Source organism: Balaenoptera musculus, chromosome 8 (assembly GCF_009873245.2).
Source record: "Balaenoptera musculus isolate JJ_BM4_2016_0621 chromosome 8, mBalMus1.pri.v3, whole genome shotgun sequence".
Lineage (NCBI taxonomy): Eukaryota > Metazoa > Chordata > Mammalia > Artiodactyla > Balaenopteridae > Balaenoptera > Balaenoptera musculus.
In genome coordinates this window covers 30,964,809-30,985,184 of record NC_045792.1, presented here as the reverse complement: position 1 = coordinate 30,985,184, position 20,376 = coordinate 30,964,809, and the positions used below count along the sequence as shown (strand labels likewise).

At 37.3% G+C, this 20,376-nt stretch overlaps 1 protein-coding gene across 1 annotated transcript in view; it reads left to right on the top strand.

Moving 5' to 3' along the window:
* Nucleotides 1–20,376, top strand: part of CEP126 (centrosomal protein 126) — a 124,271-nt gene that overhangs the window by 40,688 nt on the left and 63,207 nt on the right. The window contains exon 3 of the mRNA XM_036861077.1: nucleotides 20,178–20,323. Within this exon, the coding sequence (XP_036716972.1) occupies nucleotides 20,178–20,323 (146 nt within the window). The remainder of the gene's footprint in view (nucleotides 1–20,177; nucleotides 20,324–20,376) is intronic.

Here is a 20,376-nt window from a genome sequence, read left to right as displayed (position 1 = left end):
TTTAAATTTAACTTTTATATTATAGTTTATCTACAATGATGTGTTAGATTCAGGTGTACAGCAAAGTGAATCCATTATAAACATATATCTATTCTTTTTCAGATTCTTTTCCCATAGAGGATATTACAGAATGTTGACTAGAGTTCCCTGTGCTATGCAGTAGGTTCTTGTTGATTATCTATCTTACATATAGTAGTGTATGTGTTAATCCCAAACTCCTAATTTATCTCTCCCCAGCACCTTTCCCCTTTGGCAACCATAAGTTTGTTTTCTAAGTCTGTGAGTCTGTTTCTGTTTTGTAAATAAGTTCATTTGTACCATTCTTGAAGATTCCACATATAAGTGATATATATATTTGTCTTTATCTGTCTGGCTTACTTCACTTAGTATGATAATCTCTAGGTCCATCCATGCTGCTGCAAATGGCATTATTTCATTCTTTTTATGGCTGAGTAATATTCCATTGTATACTTGCACCACATCTTCTTTATCCATTCCTCTGTCGATGAACATTTAGCTTGCTTCCATGTCTTGGCTATTGTAAATAGTGCTGCAGTGAACATTGGGTTGCATATAACTTTTCAAATTATGTTTTCTCTGGACATATGCCCAGGAGTGGGATTGCAGGATCATATGGTAGCTCTATTTTTAGTTTTTTAAGGAACCTCCATACTGTTCTCCATAATAGCTGTACCAATTTACATTCCCACCAACAATCTAGTAGGGTTCCCTTTTCTCCACACCCTCTCCAGCATTTGTTATTTGTAGACTTTTTGATGATGGCCATTCTGACCGGTGTGAAGTGATAGCTCATTGTAGTTTTGACTTGCATTTCTCTAATAATTAGTGATGTTGAGCATCTTTTCATGTGCTTATTAACCATCTGTATGTCTTCTTTGGAGAAATGTCTAGTTAGATCTTCCGCCTATTTTTTGATTTTTTTTTTTAATTAAGCTGCATGAGCTGTTAGTATATTTTGGAGATTAATTCCTTGTCAGTTGCTTCGTTTGCAAGTATTTTCTCCCTTTCTGAGGGTTGTTTTTTTGTTTTGTTTGCTGTTTCCTTTGTTGTGCAAAAGCTTTTAAGTTTAATTAGGTTCCATTTGTTTATTTTTGTTTTTATTTTCTTTACTCTAGGAAGTGGGTCAAAATATCTTGCTGTAATTTATGTCAGAAAGTGTTCTGCCTATGTTTTCCTCTAAGAGTTTTATGGTTTCCGGCCTTACATTTAGGTCTTTAATCCATTTGGAGTTTATTTTTGTGTATGGTGTTAGGGAGTGTTCTAATTTCATTCTTTTACATATAGCTGTCCAGTTTTCCCAGCACCACTTATTGAAGAGACTGTCTTTTCTCTGTTGTATATTCTTGCCTCCTTTGTCATAGATTAGGTGACCATAAGTGTGTGGGTTTACCTCTAGGGTTTCTATCCTGTTCCACTGATCTATATGTCTGTTTTTGAGCCAGTATCGTACTGTTTTGATGGCTGTAGCTTTGTAGTATAGCCTGAAGTCAGGGAGCCTGATTCCTCCAGCTCCGTTTTTCTTTCTCAGGATTACTTTGGCTATTAGGGGTGTTCTGTGTTTTCATACAAATTATAAAATTTTTTGTTCTAATTCTGTGAAAAATGCCATTGGAAATTTGATAGGGATTGCATTGAACCTGTAGGTTGTTTTGGGTAGTATAGTCATTTTCACAATATTGATTCTTCCAATCTGTCTGGTTTTGGTATCAGGGTGATGGGGACCTCATAGAATGAGTTTGGGAGTGTTTCTTTCTCTGCAAATTTTTGGAAGAGTTTGAGAAGGATAGGTGTTGGCTCTTCTCTAAGCATTTGATCGAATTCACCTGTGAAGCTATCTGGTCCTGGACTTCTGATTGTTGGAAGATTTTTGATCACAGTTTCAATTTCATTACTTGTGATTTGTCTGTTCATATTTTCTGTTTCTTCCTGGTTCAATCTTGGAAGGTTGTACCTTTCTATGAAGTTGTCCATTTCTTCCAGGTCGACCATGCTTCAGCATATAGTTGCTTGTAGTAGTCTCTTATGATCCTTTGTATTTCTGTTGTGTCCGTTGTAACTTCTCCTTTTTCATTTCTAATTTTATTGATTTGAGTCCTCTCCCTTTTTTTCTTGATGAGTCTGGCTAAAGGTTTATCAATTTTGTTTATCTTTTCAAAGAACCAGCTTTAGTTTTATTGATCTTTGCTATTTTCTTCATCTCTATTTCATTTATTTCTACTCTGATCTTTATGATGTCTTTCATTCTGCTAACTTTGGGCTCTGTTTGTTCTTTCTCTAATTGATTTAGGTGTAAGGTTAGGTTGTTTATTTGAGATTTTTCTTGTTTCTTGAGCTGGGATTGTATTGCTATAAATTTCCCTCTTAGAACTGCTTTTGCTGAGTCCAATAGGTTTTGGATTGTTGTATTTTCATTGTCATTTGTCTCCAGGTATTTTTTTTTATTTTCTTTTTGATTTCTTCAGTGATCCATTGTTTATTTATTAACATATTGTTTAGCCTCCATGTGTTTGTATTTCTTATGGTGTATTTTCTATAATTGATTTCTAGTCTCATAGCATTGTGGTTGGAAAAGATGCTTGATATGATTTCAGTTTTCTTAAATTTACCGAGGCTTTATTTTTGACCCACAATATGATCCATCCTGGAGAATTTCTATGTACACTTGAGAAGAAAGTGTATTCTGTTGCTTTTGGATGGAATGTCCTATAAATATCAATTAAGTCTATCTGGTCTAATGTGTCATTTAAGGCTTGTGTTTCCTTATTAATTTTCTGTCTGGATGATCTGTCCATTGCTGTAAGTGGGGTGTTAAAGTCCCCCACTATTATTGTGTTACTGTCGATTTCCCCTTTTATGGCTGTTAACAATTGCCTTATATATTGTGGAGCACCTATGTTGGGTGCATATATATTTACAATTGTTATGTTTTCTTCTTGGGATCCCTTGATCATTATGTAGTGTCCTTCCTAGTCTCTTGCAACAGTATTTATTTTAAGGTCTATTTTGTCTGATGTGAGTATTGCTACTCCAGCTTTCTTTTGATTTCCATTTGCATGGAATATCTTTTTCCAACCCCTCACTTTCAGTATGTATGTGTCCCTAGGTCTGAAGTGGGTCTCTTGTAGACAGCATATATATGGGTCCAGTTTTTGTATCTGTTCAGCCAGTCTGTGTCTTTTGGTTGGAGAATTTAATCCATTTACATTTAAGGTAATTATCAATATGTATGTTCCTATGACCATTTTCTTAATTGTTTTGGGTTTGTTTTTGTAGGTCTTTTCCTTCTCTTGTGTTTCCTGCCTAGAGAAGTTCCTTTAGCATTTGTTGTAAATCTGGTTTGGTCATGCTGAATTCTCTTATCTTTTGCTTGTCTGTAAAGCTTTTGATGTCTCTGTAGAATCTGAATGAGATCCTTGCTGGTAGACTAATCTTGGTTGTAGGTTTTTCCCTTTCATCACTTTAAATATATCCTGCCACTGCCTTCTAGCCTGCAGAGCTTCTGCTGAAAGATCAGCTGTTAATCTTATGGGGATTCCCCTGTGTGTTATTTGTTGCATTTCCCTTGCTGCTTTTAATATTTTTTCTTTGTGTTTAGTTTTTGTTAGTTTGATTAATATGTGTCTTGGTGTGTTCCTCCATGGATTTATCCTGTATGGGACTCTCTGGGCTTCTTGGATCTGGGTGACTCTTTCTTTTCCCATGTTAAGGAAGTTTTTGACTATAATCTCTTCAGATATTTTCTCAGACCCTTTCTCTTTTTCTTCTTCTTCCGGGACCCCTATAATTCAAATATTGGCATGTTTAATGTTGCCCCAGAAGTTCTGAGACTGCCCTCATTTCTTTTCATTCTTTTTTGTTGTTGTTGTTCTGTGGCAGTTATTTCCACCATTCTATATTCCAGCTCACGTATCCATTCTTCTGCCTCAGTTATTCTGCTATTGATTCCTTCTAGTGTATGTTTCATTTAAGTTATTGTATTGTTCATCTCTGTTTACTTGTTCTTTAGTTCTTCTAGGTCCTTGTTAAACATTTCTTGTATGTTCTCGATTTATGCTTGTATTCTATTTCTTATATCTTGCATCATCTTTACTATCATTACTCTGAATTCTTTTTCAGGTAGATTGCCTATTTCCTCTTCATTTATTTGGTCTTGTGGATTTTTACCTTGCTCCTTCATCTGTAACTTATTTTTCTGTCGTCTCATTTTGTCTAACTTACTGGGTTTGTGTCTCCTTTCCGCAGGCTGCAGGGTCGTTGTTCCTCTTGTTTCTGGTGTCTGCTCCCTGGTGGGTGATGTTGGCCCAGGGGCTTGTGTAGTCTTCCTGGTAGGTGTGACTAGTGCCTGTGCTGTGGTGGGTGGTCTTGTCCCTCTGGTGGGCAGGGCCATGTCAGAGGGTTTGTTTTAGGGCATTTTTAAGCTTAGTACAACTTTAGGCAGCCTGTCTGCTAATGGGTGGGACTGTGTTCCTGTCTTGCCGGTTGTTTGGGCTGAGGAGTCCAGCACTGGAGCTTGCAGGTTGTTGCGTGGAGCTGGGTCTTGGTGCCAAGATAGGCACCTCTGGGAGAGCTCACATCATTTAATATTCCCTGGGGCTGGGAATTCTTTGGCAGTCCAGTGGCCTGGCCTCAGCCCACCCACCATGGGGGACCAGGCTCGACCCCTGGCTTGGGAATCAAGACCAAGATTTAATTTTTATCTTTGCTTTTCAGTAGTTTGACTAAAATTACCTATGTCTGTGTTTTTGGTTTTTATCTTAATAGGAGTTCACTGAGCTGCTTTTATCTGTAATTTAATATATTTCACCAAATATAGGAAATTTTAGGCCATAGTTCTTCAAACGTTTTCTGCCTCATTCTCTTTCTCTTCTGTATCTGGGACTCCGATTACACATGTATTGTACCACATACACATAATAATTACTGCTTACTATTTAGTGACCCGCAGGTCACTAAAGCTGTTACTCATTCTTTTCCCATCTCATTCGTTCTGTTCTTCTGACTAGATGATTTCTAATTAATCTGTCCTCAAGTTTACTGACTCTTCTGATATCCATAATCTGCTACTAAGCCTACTAGTAAAATTTTTGTTTCAGATATTGTACTTTTCAGCTCCAAAATTTCCATTTATTTATTTTTTAAATAACTTTCATTTCTCTCCTCACTATGCTTTTATTTTCCTTTAAGTGTTTAACCTATAAAAGGTTCTCACACATTTGCTATTCTGTATCTACTAATATAAAACCAATGTAAACATCAATTATATTTTCTCTCTCTTATAAGAGTAATAATGGATAACGGTAACAAATTCTCAATTATTATTCCTTGCTCACTAGAATCTTTTCAATATCATCTATCTTTACAATAACAATAAAATGGTTATAATTTATTTTTCCTGTTTTGAGATGCTAAACAACAAATAACTTGTTTCCTTGTTGTTGTTAGTGTCTGCTATACCAAATAAAAATTCAATGTCTTATTTGATGATTCAGATATGAGATATTATTGAGCCACTTTACATATTTGAATTACAGGAAGTTTATTTATTTATTTTATTTATTTAAAAAATTCCCTTAAACATCTAGACAGCCATGGATTTCTCAAGCCAACTCTCAGATGTACAGTTTTGTCTAGAATGAGCTTCATGTTAGCCAGATTAAAGGACAGATCATCAATGCATTTGCCCAGGAAAAAATATCTATAAGTATCACTGAAGCATCACTAAATTAGTAATATATTGTAGCTAAGGTTTCTTCCTTATCTGACTAGATAGTTATAAATCGTTCTCATTACCAGTGAAAGAGACAGTGCTTTAGAAGAAAAATACAAAAATTTTAAAAATCCCTAGAACAGACATCTCTGTTTTTTTTTAAAAGTAGTAGTAAATGTAAGTTGTTTTGTTCAATTACATGCTACACTGTCAGCCATGAGACATAAAAATGACAGTTGCCTAAGTTGGCAGTTGCAAACTACTGATACTCTGAAACTGAACAATTCATGATATAGTGCTGTTTACAGAGGATATTTTATTAGCAAAACACTAATTTCCAGTATGCTTCTTAACTTTTCCTAGTCATAAAAGCTTGTATAATAGATGGACTAATAAATCCTTTATAATTAGTATAAATAAGAAAGTAAAGAATATTTAGTAATAAAAATTTATTCCCATCCCCACTAAATAAATGTTAACTGGTTTTTTAAAAGTATTGGTTTAAAGTTATTCTGATCATTTCCTGCTATTAAAACAGACAACCCTAAAGCTTAGTGGCTTAAAACAATTTATTATACTTCTGTTTGTTGGCTGGTTCAGGTGGTTAATTCTCACTTGGGAATCTCATGCTGTTGCACTCAGATTTTGGTGGTGGGGGAGTTATCTGAAGGTTCTACTGAGCTAGACATCCAAGACGGCTTCTTGTAACATATTTTGTGCTTGGGCTGGGATGGCTAGAACAGCTGGAGGCTAGCCAGGAATCTCTTTCCATGTGCTCTCTCTCCCTTTAGGTAGTTTGGACTAGTCCACATGGTGATCTCAAGATCATTCAACTTCTTACATGGAGTCTGTCTTTTCCTAGAGCAAGCATTCCAAAAGAACAACTTGGAAGCTACAGAGTTTCTAATCTCACTTGGGATGTCACACAGCATGACTTCTATAACATTCTGTTGGTTATAAGAGAGACACAGGGCCAGACTGATTCAAGCAGAGAGGACTACATAATCATGGTTCATTGGAGACTATCTTTGGAACTTTCTGAATTGACTCTATCAGCTTCTGCCAAGCAAGCCTCCTAACAAAAGTAGAATACTCTTTAATGCCTCCATTTAATTACCTCTGTTTTCTTTATCTCTTTTCAAAGACTGCATTATAATAAATGAACTGGCATTCCATATGTTTTATTTTTCTTTTCTAAATTTCCAGTTCTCTCTTTATAGTTCTGTTCAATTTAATTGTCTTAAGATTCACGTGTGACTTGAACCTCTGCCTTCCTCTTTCCTCAAAGGTGTCCTTCCTCTAAACAAGTGGAAATCAGGGATAGAAGTAGTGAAGTCGGTGTTTATCTTACCTCTCACCCTCATTGTTCACCTAGTGAAAGCTAGTAATATTTCTCCATATTTCTCCATATGGAGATATATATATCTCCATATCAACTGACCCTCCCCATCCCCAATTTTGTTGGGTCCTGCTGCTGGTTATTGCCAAAAAGTTTTGGACCTAGTCCCCTCGATACAATTCTGTTCAGCCTGCACTTGTGACAGTAGAAGTGTAAATATCTTGCAAGTCTGCCATTCTCAGGATTCCACCACACAAGGCTCTAGGGGTATATCACACTAGAAGGATTTTCCAGTGGATGGGCCTTTAGTTTTGGGAGTAGACTAATTCTTTTTTGTATGAAATTGTCTCATGCATTATATGACATTTAGCATTCTTTGTCCTAGGGAACTAAAATCTGGGAGCCCACCCCAATTATTGTGACAATCAGACTCCTCCACAAATTCCCAAGCACCCTGAGGGAAAGGGAAATGTTGAGAATCACGGGATTAGAATAATTAAAGGAAACTCTGTTTAAAAACAAAACTTTTGTAAAATTAAATGACAACTGTGTATTTTTCTATGGTATAAGGGAAAATTATTTAAGAAGTTAAATTAATCCCTTTATAGGCCTTCCTAGTTTTTAACCTCACTTCCTTGTCCTCAAGTCTTTGCCTGCTACAAAAGCCCTTCCTTCTTCAGAAAACCACACGGCCTACCAACAAAGTCTATTAAGATAGCTGCTAGTCTGATGTGTCCATTGAGCACTTAAGATGTGACTAGTCCCAACTGAAATGTAAAACAACACTTAGTACAAAAAAAGAAATAAAATATTCCAATAATTTTTTCATTGATACATGTTGAAATAATAATATTTTGGATATACTGAGTTAAATAAAATACTGAAATTCTCCTGTTTTTTAATGTGGCTACTAGAAAATGTAAAATTATATATACAGCTTACATTTTATTTCTAGTGGACAGTGCTGATAAATTATATCTCAGTATGGAGAGGCTTAGGGGTTCAATCTGGTTGCACAAAGGAGCTTACAGGTGCACTTGCACTGTACATTGCATAAGGTTGAGAAAACATCTTCAATATCAAAGACCTGGGGGGATGCTTATTTTTTATTGTGATAAATTATGCATAACAAAATTTATCAGTTGAACCATTTTTAAGTATATAGTTGTGACATTAAGTACATTCACACTGTTGTGCAACCACCACAATCATCCATCTCCAGAACTTTTTCTTCTTCCCCAACTGAAACTCTGTGCCTATTAAACACTAACTCCCCATACCCTCCCTTCCTCCAGCCCCTGGCAACCACTACTGCATTTTCTCTCTCTGTGAACTTGACTACTCTAGGTACCTCATATAAGTAGAATTATATAAGATTTTTCCTTGTGTGACTGGCTTATTTAACTTAGCAGAATGCCTTCAAGGTTCATCCATGTTGTAGAATGTGTCAGAAGTTCCTTATTTTTAAGGCTGAACAATATTCCATTGTATGTGGATGTTACATTTTGATTATCATTTCATTTGTCAATGGATGCTTGAGTTGCTTCTGTCTTTTGGCTATAGTGAATAATACTGCTATGAACATGAGTGTAAAAACATATGTTTAAGCCCCTGATTTCACTTCTTTTGGTTATATTCCCAGAAGTGGAATCATGGTAATTCAATGTAATTTTTTGAGGAATCACAGTACCATTTTCTACAGCAGCTGCTTGTTTTACATTCCCACCAGCAATGAATAAAGATTCTAATTTCTCCACATCCTCATCAACAGTTGTAATTTTCTGTGTTTTTTATAAATATAATAGTCATCCTGATGGGTATACAGTGGTATCTCAATGTGGTTTTGATTTGCATTTTCCTAATGATTAGTGATGTTGAGCATCTTTTCATGTGCTTTGTGGCATTTGTATATCTTCTTTGGAGAAATGTCTATTCAAGTCCTTTGCCCATTGTTTAACCAGGTTATTTTTATTGTTGAATTGTAGGAGTTCTTTATATATTCATGATATCAATCCCTTATCAGATATATGATTTGCAAATATTTTCTCCCATTCCGTGGGTTACGTTTTGACTGTTAAAAATGTTCTTTGATGCATAAAAGTTTTTAATTTTGATGAAGTCCAATTTATTTTTTCTTTTGTTGCCTATGCTTTTGGTGTCATGTCCAAGAAATTGTTGCCAAATCCAGTGAAGCTTTTTCCTTATGTTTTCTTCTAAGAGTTTTATAGTTTTGGCTCTTATGTTTAGGTCTTTGATCTATTTTGAGTTAATGTTCATATATGCTGTAAGATAAGGGTCCAAGTTCAGTCTTCTGCATATGGATATCCAGTTTTCCCAATACCATTTACTGAAAAGACTATCTTTTCCTCAAAGACACAAGGTTTTGGCACCCTTGTCGAAAATCATTTGACCATGCAAGGGTTTACTTCTGGTCTGTCTAATCTACTCTGTTAATCTATGTGTCTGTCTTTATGCCAGTACTACACTGCTTTGATTACCATAGATTTGTAGTAAGTTTTTAAATCAGGAAGTGTGAGACCTCCACCTTTGTTCTTTATCAAGACTGTTTTAGCTATTTGGGGTCCCTTGAGATTTCATATGAATTTTAGGATAGATCTTTCTATTTCTGCAAAAAAACACCATTGAGGTTTTGATAAGAATTGTCACTTTGGATAGTATTGGTATCTTAGCAATATTAAGTCTTCCAATCTATGAACACGGTGTGTCTTTCCATTTATTTGTGTTTTAAAATTTCTTTCATCTATGTTTTATAGTTTCAGTGTACAAGTCTTTCCACTCCTTGGTTAAGTTTTTTCCTATATATTTTGTTATTTTTGATAATAATGAAAATGGAATTTTTTTCTTAACTTCCTTTCCATACTGTTCATTATTAGGTATAGAAACACAAATGATTTTTGTGTGTTGATTTTTTATCCTGCAACTTTGCTGAATTTGTTTATTGGTTCTAACAGTGTCTTTGTGCAATTGTTAGGGTTTTCTACACATATCATGTTATCTGTGAATAGAGAAAAGTTTACTTTTTCCTCTCCAATTTGGGTGCCTTATTTTTCTTGCCTAATTACTCTGGCTAGGACTCTCAGTACTATGTTGAATCAAGTTGTGAATGCCACTTTCCTTGACTTGTCCTGGGGGAATTCTTTTTTTCTTCTTCTTCTTCTTTATTAGAGTATAATTGCTTTACAATGTTGTGTTAGTTTCTGCTGTACAACAAAGTGAATCAGCTACATGTATACATGTATCCCCATATCCTCCCCCTCTTGAGCCTCCTTCCACCCTCCCTAACCCATCCCTCTAGGTCATCACAAAGCATCGAGCTGGTCTCCCAGTGCTATGCAGCAGCTTCCCACTAGCCATCCATTTTACATTTGGTAGTGTATATATGTCAATGCTACTCTGTCACTTTGTCCCAGCTTCCCCTTCGCTGCCATGTCCTCAGTTCTATTCTCTACATATGCATCTTTATTCCTGCCCTCCCACTAGGTTCACTAGTACCACTTTTTTAGATTCCATATATATGTGTTAGCATACAGTATTTGTTTTTCTTTTTCTGACTTGCTTCACTCTATATGACATATTCTAGGTCCATCCACCTCACTACAAATAACTCAGTTTCATTTCTTTTTATGGCTGAGTAATATTCCATTGTATATATGTGTCACATCTTCTTTATCCATTCATCTGTCAATGGACAATGAGGTTGCTTCCATGTCCTGGCTATTGTAAGTAGTGTTGCAATGACCATAGTGCTACATGTATCTTTTTGAATTATGGTTTTCTCAGGGTATATGCCCAGTAGTGGGATTGCTGGGTCATATGGTAGTTCTATTTTTAGATTTTTAAGGAACCTCTATACTGTTCTGCATAGTGACTGTATCAATTTACATTCCCACCAACACTGTAGGAGGTTTCCTTTTCTCCACACCCTGTCCAGCATTTATTGGTTCTAGATTTTTTGATGATGGCCATTCTGACTAGTGTGAGGTGATACCCCATTGTACTTTTGATTTGCATTTCTCTAATAATTAGTGATGTTGAGAATCTTTTCATGTGTTTGTTGGCAATCTGTATATCTTCTTAGGAGAAATGACTATTTAGAACTTCCACTCATTTTTTGATTGGGTTATTTGTTTTTATTTTGATATTGAGCAGCATGAGCTGTTTGTATATTTTGAAGATTAGTCCTTTGTCAGTTACTTTGCTTGCAAATATTTTCTCCCATTTTGAGGGTTGTCTTTTCATTTTGTTTATGGTTTCCTTTGCCATGCAAAAGATTTTTATTTTAATTAGATCCCATTTTTTAATTTTTGTTTTTATTTTCATGACTCTAGGAGGTGGATCAAAAAATATCTTGCTGCAATTTATGTCAAAGTGTGTTCTGCCTATGTTTTCCTTTAAGATTTTTATAGTGTCCAGCCTTATATTTAGGTCTCTAATCCATTTTGAGTTTATTTTTGTGTATGGTGTTAGGGAGTGTTCTAATTTCATTCTTTTACATGTAGCTGTCCAGTTTTCCCAGCACCACTTATTGAAGAGGCTGTCTTTTCTCCATTGTATGTTCTTGCCTCCTTTATCATAGATTAGGTGACCATAGGCTTGTCTCTGTGGTTTCTATCCTGTTCCATTGATCTATATGTCTGTTTTTCTGCCAGTACCATACTCTCTTGATTACTGTAGCTTTGTAGTATAGTCTTAAGTTGGGGAGTCTGATTCCTCCAGCTCTGTTTTTCTTTCTCAAGATCGCTTTGGTTATTCGTGGTCTTTTGTGTTTCCATACAAATTGTAAATTTTTTTGTTCTAATTCTGTGAAAAATGCTCTTGATAATTTGATAGGGATTGCACTGAAACTGTAGATTGCTTTGGGTAATATAGTCATTTTCACAATACTGATTCTTGCAATCCAAGAACATGGTATATCTCTCCATCTGTTTATGTCATCTATGATTTCTTTCATCAGTATCTTATAGTTTTCTGCATACAGGTCTTTTGCCTCCTTAGGTAGGTTTATTCCTAAGTATTTTATTCTTTTTGTTGCGATGGTAAATGAGACTGTTTCCTTAATTTCTCTTTCTGATTATTCGTTGTTAGTGTATAGGAATGCAAGAGATTTCTGTGTATTAATTTTGTATCCTGCAACTTTGTATCTTGCAGCTTAATTTCATTGATTAGCTCTAGTAGTTTTCTAGTAGCATCTTTAGGATTTTCTATGCCTACTATCATGTCATCTGCAAACAGTGACAGATTTACGTCTTCTTTTCCAATTTGGATTCCTTTTATTTCTTTTTCTTCTTTGATTGCCATGGATAAAACTTCCAGAACTATGTTGAATAATAGTGGCAAGAGTGGCCATCTTTGTCTTCTTACTGATCTTAGAGGAAATGCTTTCAGTTTTTCACAATTGAGAATGATGTTTACCATGGATTTGTCATATATGGCCTTTATTATATTGAGGTAGGTTCCCTCTCTACCCACTTTCAGAAGAGTTTTTATCATAAACGGGTATTGAATTTTGTCAAAAGCTTTTTCTGCATCTATTGAGATGATTTTATCATTTTATTCTTCAATCTGTTAATATGTTGTATCACACTGATTGATTTGTGTATATTGAAGAATCCTTGCATCCCTGAGATAAATCCCACTTGATCAGAGTGTATGATCCTTTAAATGTGTTGTTGGATTCTGTTTGCTAGTATTTTGTTGAGGATTTTTGCATCTATGTTCATCAGGATATTTGCCTGTAATTTTCTTTTTTTGTTATATCTTTGACTAGATTTGGTATCAGGGTGATGGTCCCATTGTAGAATGAGTTTGGGAATGTTCCTCCCTCTGCTATATTTTGGAAGAGTTTGAGAAGGATAAGTGTTAGCTTTTCTCTAAATGTTTGATAGAATTCACCTGTGAAGCCATCTGGTCCTGGACTTCTGTTTGTTGGAAGATTTTTAATCACAGTTTCAATTTCAGTGCTTGTGATTGGTCTGTTTATATTTTCTATTTCTTCCTGGTTCAGTCTTGGAAGGTTAAGAATTTGTCCATTTCTTCCAGGTTGTCCTTTTTTTTTTTTTTTTTGGCATATAGTTGCTTTTAGTAGTCTCTTATGATCCTTTGTATTTCTGTAGTATCAGTGTAACTTCTTTTTCGTTTCTAATTTTATTGATTTGAGTCCTCTCCCTTCTTTCCTTCATGTTTCTGGCTAAAGGTTTATCAATTTTGTTTACCTTCTCAAAGAACCAGCTTTTAGTTTCACTTATCTTTGCTATTGTTTTCTTTGTTTCTATTTCATTTATTTCTAGTCTGATCTTTAAGATTTCTTTCCTTCTACTAACTCTGGGTTTTGTTTGTTCCTCTTTCTCTAGTTGCTTCAGGTGTAAGATTAGGTTGTTTATTTGAGATTTTTCTTGTTTCTTGAGGTAGGATTGTATTGCAAGAAACTTCCCTCTTAGAACTGCTTTTGCTGCATCCCATAGGCTTTGGGTTATCGTGTTTTCATTGTCATTTTTTTCTAGGTATTTTTTTATATCCTCTTTGATTTCTTCAGTGATCCATTGTTTATTTAGTAACACATCGTTTAGCCTCCATGTGTTTGTGTTCTGTACAGTTTATTTTCTGTAGTTGATTTCTAATATCATAGTGTTGTGTTCAGAAAAGATGTTTGACATGACACGGGCTGGGGGAAGGGTAAGTTGGACAAACTGAGAGGGTAACATTGACACATATACACTACCAAATATAAAATAGATAGCTAGTGGGAAGCAACTGCATAGCACAGGGAGATCACCTCGGTGCTTTGCGACAACCTAGAGGGGTGGGATAAGGAGGGTAGGAGGGAGACACAAGAGGGAGGGTATATGGGGATATATCTATGAATATACCTGATTCACAGTTATACAGCAAAAACTAACAAAACACTGTGAAGCAATTATACTCCAAAAAAGATGTTTAAAAAACGAATTTTCAGTTTTCTTAAATGTACCAAGGCTTTATTTGTGACCCAAGATGTGATCTATCCTGGAGGATGTTCCATGTGCACTGGAGGAGAAAATGTATGCTGCTGCTTTCAGATGGCATGTCATATAAATATCAATTAAGTCTGTCTGGTCTAATGTGTCATTTAAGGCTTGTGTTTCCTTATTAATTTTCTGTCTGGATGACCTGTCCTTCGGTGTAAGTGGGGTGTTAAAGTCCCCCACTATTATTGTGTTACTGTTGATTTCCCCTTTTATGGCTGTTAGCTTTTGCCTTATGTACTGAGGTGCTCCTATGTTGGGTGCATATGTATTTACAATTGTTATATCTTCTTCTTGGATTAATCCCTTGATCATTATGTAGTGTCCTTCCTTGTCTCTTATAACAATCTTTATTTTAAAGTGTATTTTGTCTGATATGAGTATTGCTCCTCCAGCTTTCTTTTGATTTCCATTTGCATGGAATACCTTCTTCCACCCTCTCACTTTCAGTCTGTATGTGTCCCTAGGTCTGAAGTGGGTCTCTTGTAGACAGCATATATATGGGTCTTGTTTTTGTATCCACTCAGCTAGTCTGTCTTTTGGTTGACTCATTTAATCCATTTACATTTAAGGTAATTATTGATATGTGTATTTCTATTGCTATTTTCTTGTTTTGGGTTTGTTTTTTTACATCCCTTTTCTTCCCTTCCTCTTTTGTTCTCTTCTCTTGTGGTTTGATGACCATTTTTAGTGTTGTGTTTGGGTTGCTTTTTCTTTTGTGTGTGTGTATCTATTGTAGTTTTTGAGTTTGCTGTTTCCATGTGGTTTTGATATACAGTCTATATAAGTACAAGGGGTTTTTTAATTTTCTTTAGCTGCTAGTCTGTTTCCCACCTAGAGGAGTTCCTGTAGCATTTGTTGCAAAGCTGGTCTGGTGGGACTAAATTCTCTTAGCTTTTGCTTGTCTGTAATGCTTTTGATTTCTCCATCAAATCTGAATGAGAGCTTTGGTGGATAGAGTGTTCTTGGTTTTAGGTTCTTCCCTTTCATCACTTTAAATTATTGTGCCACTCCCTTCTGGCTTGCAGAATTTCTGCTGAGAAATCATCTGATAACTTTATGGGAGTTCCCTTGTATGTTATTTGTCCTTTTTCCCTTGTTGCTTTTAATATTTTTTTTTTGTCTTTAATTTTTTTTTTCAATTTGATTACTATGTGTCTCAGCATGTTCCTCCTTGGGTTTATCCTGCCTCTGAGTCTCTGCACTTCCTGGTCTTGGTTGACTGTTTCCTATCCCACGTTAGGGAAGTTTTCAGCTGTTGTCTTTTCAAATATTTTCTCGTGTCCTTTCTCTCTCTCTTCTCCTTCTGGGACCCCTATAATGCAAATGTTTGTGTGTTTAATGTTGTCCCAGAGGTCTCTTAGGCTATCTTCATTTCTTTTCATTCTTTTTTCTTTATTCTGTTCCATGGCAGTGATTTCCACCATTTTTTCTTCCAGGTCTCTTATCCGTTCTTGTGCCTCAGTTATTCTGCTATTGACTCCTTATAGTGTGTTTTTCATTTCAGTTACTGTATTATTCATCTCTGTTTGTTCTTTAGTTCTTCTAGGTCTTTGTTAAACATATCTTGCATCTTCTCAATCTTTACTTCCATTCTTTTTCTGAGATCCTGGATCATCTTCACTATCTTTTTTCTGAATTCTTTTTCTGGAAGTTTGTTTATCTCCACTTCATTTAGTAGTTTTTCTGGGGTTTTATCTTGTTCCTTCATCTGGGGCATAATCCTCTGCCTTTTCCTTTTGTCTAACTTTCTGTGATTGTGGTTTTCATTCTGCAGGCTGCAGGACTGTATTCTTGTTGCTTCTGTATGTGCCCTCTGGTGGATGAGGCTATCTATCTAAGAGGCTTGTGCAAGCTTCCTGGTGGGAGGGACTGGTGGTTGGTAGAACTGGGTCTTGCTCTGGTGGGCAAGGGCTCAGTAAAACTTTAATACACTTGTCTGCTGGTGGGTGGGGCTGTGTTCCCTCCCTGTTAGTTGTTTGGCATGAGGCAATCCAACCCTAGAGCCTATAGGCTGTATGTTGGGGCTACTGGAGGCCTCTGGGAGGGCTCATGCCAATGGGTACTTCCCAAACTGCTGCTGTCATTGCCCTTGTCCCTGCAGTGAACCACAGCCACCCCCTGCCTCTGCAGGAGACCCTCCAACACTAGCAGGTAAGTTTGGTTCAGTCTCCTATGGGGTCCCTGCTCTTTTCCCCTGCATCCTGGTGCATCCAAGACTTTGTGTGTGCCCTCCAAGAATGGAGTCTCTGTTTCCCCCAGTCCTGTAGAAGTCCTGCAATCAAATCCCACTGGCCTTCAAAGTCAGGTTCCCTGGAGATTCCTAGTCCCATTGCCAGATCCTCAGGCTGGGGAGCCTGACATGGAGCTCAGAACCTTCACTCCAGTGGGAGAATTTCTGTGGTATAATTGTTCTCCAGTTTGTGGGTCGCTGAACTGTCGGGTATGGGATTTGATTTTATCGTGATTGCACCCCTCCTACCATCTTATTGCAGCCTCTCCTTTGTCTTTGGATGTGGTGTATCTTTTATCGTAGGTTCCAGCGTCTTCTTGTCAATGGTAGTTCAGGAGTTAGCTGTGATTTTGGTGCTCTCGCAAGAGGAGATGAGCGCATGTCCTTCTACTCCACCATCTTGAACCTTGGGTTTGGTTTTGTAGGTCTTTTTTCTTCCCTTCCACTTTTGTTCTCTTCTCTTGTGTTTCTTTTTTTTTTTTAGATTTTATTTTATTCATTGATTGATTGATTGCTATGTTGGGTCTTCGTTTCTGTGCTAGGGCTTTCTCTAGTTGCGGCAAGTGGGGGCCACTCTTCATCACGGTGTGCGAGCCTCTCACCATCGTGGCCTCTCTTGTTGCGGAGCACAGGCTCCAGATGCGCAGGCTCAGTAGTTGTGGGTCATGGGCCTAGTTGCTCCGCGGCATGTGGGATCTTCCCAGACCAAGGCTCGAACCTGTGTCCCCTGCATTAGCAGGCAGATTCTCAACCACTGCGCCACCAGGGAAGCCCCTCTTGTGTTTCTTGCCTAGAGAATTTCCTTTAGCAATTGTTGTCAAGCTGGTTTGGTGGTGCTGAATTCAGGTAGCTTTTGCTTGTCTGTAAAGCTTTTGATTTCTCTGTCAGATCTGAATGAGAGCCTTGCTGGTTAGAGTATTCTTGGATTTGGTTTTTCCTTTCATCACTTTAAGTATATCCTGCCACTTCCTTCTGGCCTGCAGAGTTTTTGCTGAAAAATCAGCTGAAAACCTTATGGAGAGTCCCTTGTATTTTATTTTTGCTTTTCCTTGTTGCTTTTAATATTTTTCTTTGTATTTAATTTTTGTTAGTTTGATTAATATGTGTCCCGGCATGTTTCTCCTTGGGTTTATCCTGTATGGGACTCTCTGCGCTTCCTGGACTTGGGTGACTATTTCCTTTCCCATGTTAGGCAAGTTTATGACTATGATCTCTTCAAATATTTTCTCAGGCCCTTTCTCTTTTTCTTCTTCTTCTGGGACCCCTATAATTGGAATGTTGGTACATTTAATATTGTCCCAGAGGTCTCTGAGACTAGATTTAATATTGTCCCAGAGGTCTCTGAGAACAGAATAAAGAATCTTTCTTTATTCTGTTCCATGGCAGAGATTTCCACCATTCTGTCTTCCAGCTCACTTATCCATTCTTCTGCCTCTGTTATTCTGCTATTGATTCCTTCTAGTGTATTTTTTATTTCAGTTATTGTCTTGTTCATCTCTGTTTGTTTGTTCTTTAGTTCTTCTAGTTCTTTGTTAAACTTTTCTTGTATCTTCTTGATCCATGCCTCCATTCTGTTTCTGAGATCTTGGATCATCTTTACTATCATTACTCTGAATCCTTTTTCAGGTAGATTGCCTATTTCCTCTTCATTTATTTGGTCTTGTGGATTTTTACCTTGCTCCTTCATCTGTAACTTATTTTTCTGTCATCTCATTTTGTCTAACTTACTGTGTTTGTGGTCTCCTTTCTGCAGGCTGCAGTGTTGTAGTTCCTCTTGTTTCTGGTGTCTGCCCTCTGTTGGGTGAGGTTGGTCCAGAGGCTTGTGCTGTTATCCCTTTGATAGGGGCTTTGATTGGTGTTGTGGTGATCAGAGCCTGCCCTAGATATTGAGCAGGGGCTCCCCTTTGCTCTGTGGTTGTCACTGCCCTGTCGGGGTGGAGTCTACTCCCTAGGTGTTGGAGTAGAGGCCCCCAGATCTGTTTCTTCACTGTGGTTCTGATCTGTGGTGCAAGGTAGGCAGAATTGGAGCATTCTCGCTAGGAGAGAAGCCACTGAGTTTTCCTCCTTTAGAGCTGTTCACCTGTGTATGTGCTCTGTTGTGTCCCCTTTCACCCATTGTGTGGGCTCACAAAGTATCTGTTGTTGGCACTGCTCTCAGTCCCACCTTAACTGTGGGTATGCTGGCAATTGGCCCTGGTAACTCTCGGACATTCTTTTCACCCAGCCACCAGCACAGGTCTACTGAGGTTAGGTCCCAGTACTGCAGTAATCATGCACCTGGACCTGCTGTGGGAGCTATGGAGGCAGCTCAAACTCTGGTCTGGCCCTACTCCCACATGTACATGCGCACAGAGCCCACAGCTGATAAAGCCAGACTCGTCCCAGATGCAAGAGCACTTGTCCTTTCAGATGTTTCGCAGACACTGAATTTAGGAATCTGTCAGCCGAGGTGTAAGTCCACAGTTTGTGCAGCCACGAGGAGAGATTTCAGCTCTTCTTTCTTAGTCACATAGCCCCTGGGGTTCAACTGTGGTTTCAGCCCCTCCTCTGGGTGAATTTCCTAGTGCAGGGAGCTATCTGTGCCCTCCTAGGACACCAGGGCAAGTCCTGGCACCCACTAGCAAATTTCCTAGTGGGAGGAGTTATCCACACACTCCCAGGACAGTTGGCTGGTCCTGAAAGCCACTGGCGGATTTCCTAGTAGTGAAAGGTTTCCATGCGCTCCTGGGACAGCAGGGCTGGTTCCAGTACCCAATGATGGATTCTGGGGGAATTCATCTGGGAAGGAGATTGTTTTGAGAAGTAAAAATATCCTCTCTCACCTGTGGCACCACACCACTACCTCGTACCTACCTCAGAGACTGAACCACTTGAAGATCTATGGCCCTACTGCCCAGAATTATAGTTCCTAAAATCTGAGTTATTAAACTAGAATAATGCTCCAGCCAGTGGAGGTCTTTGGAAAGATGGTTAATAGTAACCTATGGCACTGAAAAATTTAAAGAGTTCTTACCAACCACCTCCCAACCCCATGTATTCCAAAGAGGTACTTGGAGGTTTCTCTACCAGTGAGTTGTAGACTTGCTTCTTCATTTTTCTCATTATCCAGAAGATAATTATTGAATCATTCAAACACACACATTCTTATGAACATAATTAATTCTTTGAAATTAATTCTTTGAATATAAACTCAAATGCCTAGGGACAATCAGAAATAAATGAATCAGGAAAGTTAAGAAAAATAGAGATGGTAAGAATTATGGGCAGGTGTTTATAACCATGTGTGAATAAGAGTCCAGGGTTGCCAAATCTTTCAAAATATTTTCAAAAGAAGTCGAGAATCAAGATTTTTATGTAAATTGTCCAGATTTTTAGCATAGTTCAGACTCAACATGACTGCCAATTTTGAACTTTTGGCTAAAAGAAAAAGAGAAATATACAATATTTTCCTTGTTACCCCATAATTTTCAAGACTGATTCTTTTACCAATGAGTTAGTTCTTCACATCATAGAAAATAGTGTAGCTTTTTAGAAAAGACTTTTTCCACAGCAGGGCTTGGGAAGTGGAAGTGGGATGTGTGTGCAGGCCTGCCCAAAATTAGAAAGAGCTTCATTAAAGGCCTTCTCTTAGTTGCAGAAGACCTAGATAAGGTTCTGAAATTACTATTTGCAAAGGTATTTAAATTCTTAGCAAAGGGCCTTTTTTAATTTAAAACGTTGTTTCTAAGTAATTAAACTTTTGAAATATGAAAACACTCTTATATAATAAATGCATTGTTTTGGAACTATTTTCTGTGTTGCGATTTTATCAACTTATTGTCTAATTCTGTTGTCTACCTTGTGTTTTAAATACAGAGCTTTTGAAGAGAAACGAAAACAACAAGAAGAAAGAGAACACCAAATCAGAGAACAAATACTTCAACAACGGAAACAAAAGTTTGAAGAAGTTACTGAAAAATTCCAGCGTGCCTATATTCCTCTTTCACAGCGGAAGAGAACAGGTGCCTTAATTTCTAGAACAATATAAAAACAAAAAATGAAAGTTATAATCACA